General features: G+C 58.6%; 2 protein-coding genes across 2 annotated transcripts in view; both read right to left on the bottom strand.

Moving 5' to 3' along the window:
* LOC113488026 (methylcytosine dioxygenase TET3-like) overlaps positions 1-633 on the bottom strand; it is a 14,037-nt gene extending 13,404 nt beyond the window's left edge. The window contains exon 1 of the mRNA XM_026863005.1: positions 581-633. Coding sequence (XP_026718806.1) covers positions 581-633 — 53 coding nt within the window. The remainder of the gene's footprint in view (positions 1-580) is intronic.
* A 44-nt stretch (positions 634-677) lies between these two features.
* LOC113488025 (actin, gamma-enteric smooth muscle-like) overlaps positions 678-4,389 on the bottom strand; it is an 18,663-nt gene continuing 14,951 nt past the window's right edge. Inside the window, exon 8 of the mRNA XM_026863004.1 lies at positions 678-1,043. Coding sequence (XP_026718805.1) covers positions 678-1,043 — 366 coding nt within the window. The remainder of the gene's footprint in view (positions 1,044-4,389) is intronic.

Here is a 4,389-nt window from a genome sequence, read left to right as displayed (position 1 = left end):
GTGACCCGGTTAAGACCCTCCAAGGGCTTTTGCCAGGGATGGGGGGGTTCCTTCTGCGCTCTGTGGCTCTCTCCCCCCTCGGCGGTGGGGATTTCAGTGCTCTGGCAGGCGGGGGGGTGGCGGCTCACGGATGAGCAGGGGGAGCTTCCTGCAGGCTAAAAATACAGCAAAGTTCGCTGGAAGAAAAGATGACAAAGCAAGCAAAGGCTGTGGGCAGAGCTTCCTGCCTCTGGACGGTGCCGGTACCGGCGCGGGAGGGATCCGCAGCCCAGGCTCGGCAGGAGACCCCGAGTCAGGGCTCCGTGTTCAAGCAAGCTGTCAGTGTGCGGCTGGCGGTGGTGGAGCCGCGTTTAACCCTTCAGCCACCAGCCCCACGGCTCCAGCACGGGCGTCCTTCGGGCTGAGCGAAGATAAACACGGTGCTGACTGCGGCGAAACCCTGGTGAAACCGGGGGAGGAACCACTCCCGCCACGATTATATCCCGAAAAAAACTCCCCCCTCCCCGTGGGGGGCCAAAACTCGCAGGGGAGCACAGCGCCGGTGCAAATCCCCGCGGCCCCGCTCCGGCACAGGGCTCACCCTGACGCTGCCGTGGCTTTAGAGGGGCTCCGGGTTCGGTCCCTTCGCGGCATCCCCGGAGCCGAGCGACGGAGCCACGAGCGATGGGACCGGTCCATCAAGTCTGGGGAGCGAGCGCTTGGGCGCCGGTTTGTGCCGTGCGCCGGCGGAACGGCAGCTTGGGCAGGGTGGGGACAACACGCCGCCTCCGCTCTCCTTTGCAAAGCAGGGAAGAAACAGCCTCACCCGTCCTTCCTACGCCGTCATTTTCCTCCTCCTCCTCCTCCTCCTCCTCAGCCAAAAGGGTTTTTCCCAAGCAGCACGTGGTGGCTTGGAGAAAAATGCCCCGAGCCCCCTCCAAGACACTGGGGGGACACACTTGTGCCCCGAAGCGTCCCCAGCGTCGCAGCAGTGACGCCAGCCCAGAGAAATGATGACAAACCTGTTTTGCTCTGGGTGGGAAGCAGATTCTGGCCCCAAGGGTCTACCCGGGAGCGGGGGGAAGAACCTGCCGGGTCAGGGCAGGGGAAGCCCCAAAACCCAGCTGTCGGGCCGCGGCGGCACCTTGGGCTGGTCCATCCCATAAACCCGGTTAGCAACCCAGGCTGGGGATGCAGGAGAACAGTTCACCCTGAGACCACAAGGCGCTCCCCCGCCGCTCCTAAAGGGTTAATCCGAAAGCTACAACCTTCCTCAAATCAGTGGGGGAAAAAAAATTAAGTGTATATATATATATATATATATATGCATGCATAAAAAAATAATTATTTTTTTCCTGGCTCGCTCATCCAGCTCCTTTTGTTCCTGCCCCCATGGGCTGGGAGATGGAAAGACCTCGCGGCTTCTCCCTGAAAATCGATCCCCCTCCCCATCCCGACAGCGTCCACAGAAATCCCTCCACCGCTGCCCTGGGCAGCTTTTCCTCCGCGCCTCGGCCCGTTTTCCCCAGAAAAAGCACTGTCTGCCCCAGCCTGCGTCCATTCACCCCGGGAAAGGATAAAAGCTGGGGAGGGGGGAGGGAAATAAATTAAAATAAAGAGAAAAACCAAGCGCTTCGGTTCAGGTTAGCTCAGCCGCTCGGCTCCTGCACAGTCCCTTCTGCATCCTCCGGGTGCCATAAAGGGGGAAAAAATCCCCCTGAGGATGAAAACATGTATTTTTTTAATCTGTTTTTCCTCTTCTTTTTTTTTTTTTTAAATTTTTTTCCATGTTTTAAATGCCTTGAACAGAGAGAAGGGAGGGAAAAAAAAAAAACAAAAAAAAACCACAACACAAAACCACACACGCAGAGCCCGGCTTGGAGGGTTTCCAGCCTGGGCTGCGCTCCCTGGGAATAGTCCGGAGCCGTTTATAACCCGGCAAGTGCCGGGGGGAGCCCCGGCGGGGGCACGGTGCCGGAGTCGGGTACGGCTCTGGCCGAGCGGCACTTACGTGTGTGGGGCGGGAGGCGAAGCCAAAGGCGACGGCGGGACCGTCCGGGGAGGAAAGACGAAACGAGTTGTTCCAGCCTCAGCCGCCCCGGCCCTCCCCGCCCCCTGCAAAACCAGCTGGAGAAGCCATTAGCCCCAGCGCCGCACGCACGTAGGGACGGACGGACGGACGGCGGAGGCCCCACGCCGGCCCCACAGCCCCACGGCGCTGGCTGGGCCCCGAAAGGCGCCTCGATGCCCCATGGGGGGACACGGGGGGGACCCCGGCCCCGCGAGCCGCCAGGGAACGACAGCAGCAGCTCCGCCGGCTACGGTGGGGAACGGCAGCCCCCGCTGGCAGCAGCCCTATAGATCCCGCTGCCCTATAGATCCCGCTGACCTATAGATCCTGCTGCCCTATAGATCCCGCTGCCCTATAGACCCCACTGACCTATAGATCCCGCTGACCTATAGATCCCGCTGCCCTAGAGATCCTGCTGCCCTAGAGATCCCACTGACCTATAGACCCCACTGACCTATAGACCCCGCTGACCTATAGATCCCGCTGACCTATAGATCCCGCTGACCTATAGATCCTGCTGCCCTATAGATCCCGCTGACCTATAGATCCTGCTGCCCTATAGATCCTGCTGACCTATAGATCCCGCTGACCTATAGATCCCACTGACCTATAGATCCCACTGCCCTAGAGACCCCACTGCCCTAGAGATCCCGCTGCCCTACAGACGCCGCTGACCCACATACCCAGTGACCTGCATATTCAGCACTTACACGTCTATATAACCAGTAGCCTGCCTGTCCATCAGCCCTAGACATCCAGCAGCCCCACATATCCAGCCCTCTCGCAGCTCCTGCAGCCCCTTACACCCAGCAGCTCCACACGATCAGCGCTTACACACCCAGCGACCGGCACCTCCAGTAGCCCCACACATCCAGCAACACATTCTAGCCAGCCGCTTACATATTCTGCAGGGCCGTATAGCCAGAGCCCTGAACACCCACGTCCTGCATATCCAGCGACCCTATACATCCACTGACCCACACCCAGCGACCCTATACATCCACTGACCCACACCCAGCGACCCTATACATCCACCGACCCACACCCAGCAACCCTATATGGCCAGAAGTCTATACATTCAGCAACCCTACACATCTACCTGCCTCTATATACAGATCCAGCAGCCCTACAGTTCCAGCAACCCGTATTATAATCAGCAGTCTCATACATCCAGAAGCCCTACACATCGAGCAGTCCTACATATCCAGCAACTTCCATATTCCTCAGCCCCATATATCCAGCAGACCTATATATCCAGCAACCCTAAACACTCAGCAGCCCTGGCCCTATACACCCAGACACCCTACACATCCAGCGACCCGTATATCCAGCAACCCTATATGGCCAGCAGTCTATAAACCCAGAAACCCTACACATCCAGCTGTCTATATATCCAGCAGCCCTATATAATCAGAAATCTTATACATCCGGCAGCCCTATATATCCGGCAGCCCCATATAATCAGCAATTTTATAGCCACTAGCCCTACACATCCAGCAGCGTACACATTCCACAGTCCCACGAATCCAGCAGACCTACACACCAAGCAACCCTATACATCCAGTGACCCGTACACCCGACAGCCCTGTATGGCCAGCAGTCTATATAGCCAGCAACCTCGGATACCCCAAAATACCCCCCAAAAAAACAGGGGACAAGCTGGGGTCCACCCCCCCTGCAGGGATAGACAGACGTCTGTCCGTGCGTCTGTCCATCCTGCCTCCCCCAGCCGCCCTGCGGAAGCCAGAGCTGTTTCAAACTCGCTTTTCCCAACTTCACTTTTTCCTTTTCCTCCCTCTCTTTTTCAAATTCTTCCTTTCAGCCTCCCTGCTGGGGTACAAGAAAAGCGAACTGAAGCCCCCCCCAAACCCAACCAGGTTTTAAATCCTTCATCCTCCAAAAACACCCGCTCACCCCCGCCAGGGCCCCAAAAATCCCCCCATATAAATATTTGGGGGGGGTTATTAAATCCCGAAGGGCCCAGCTGCAGAGAACGGAGCAAGTTGGTGCATGCAAAGCAGCCCGGAAGACATCGCTTGGTGCCATCCCGCCGGCAAAAAAAAAATCGCTCCACTTTCTTACAAACCCCGAATTTGGGAGCTGGAAGAGAGCGGGCGCAGGCTGGACCGCACCGGCAGGGATGCTGAGCCCTTCGCGGTGGCATCTGGGCGGCTGGGGGGGACACACACACGCACACCCACACAGACACCCCCCGCGCCGCCGTGGGCCGGGGCTGTGGCGAGGACACGACGGGGTGTTTGGGAGGTCAGCGGGCGCCGCTGCCAGCCAGCGGCACGGGCCGGCCAAGAGGCAGGAGGCAGCTTGGCTGCCAGCCCCGC

Source organism: Athene cunicularia (genome assembly GCF_003259725.1).
Source record: "Athene cunicularia isolate RWA chromosome 22 unlocalized genomic scaffold, athCun1 chr22_part1, whole genome shotgun sequence".
NCBI lineage: Eukaryota > Metazoa > Chordata > Aves > Strigiformes > Strigidae > Athene > Athene cunicularia.
Note: the sequence above shows the minus strand (reverse complement) of the source record. Positions and strands in the feature narration are given on the sequence as shown.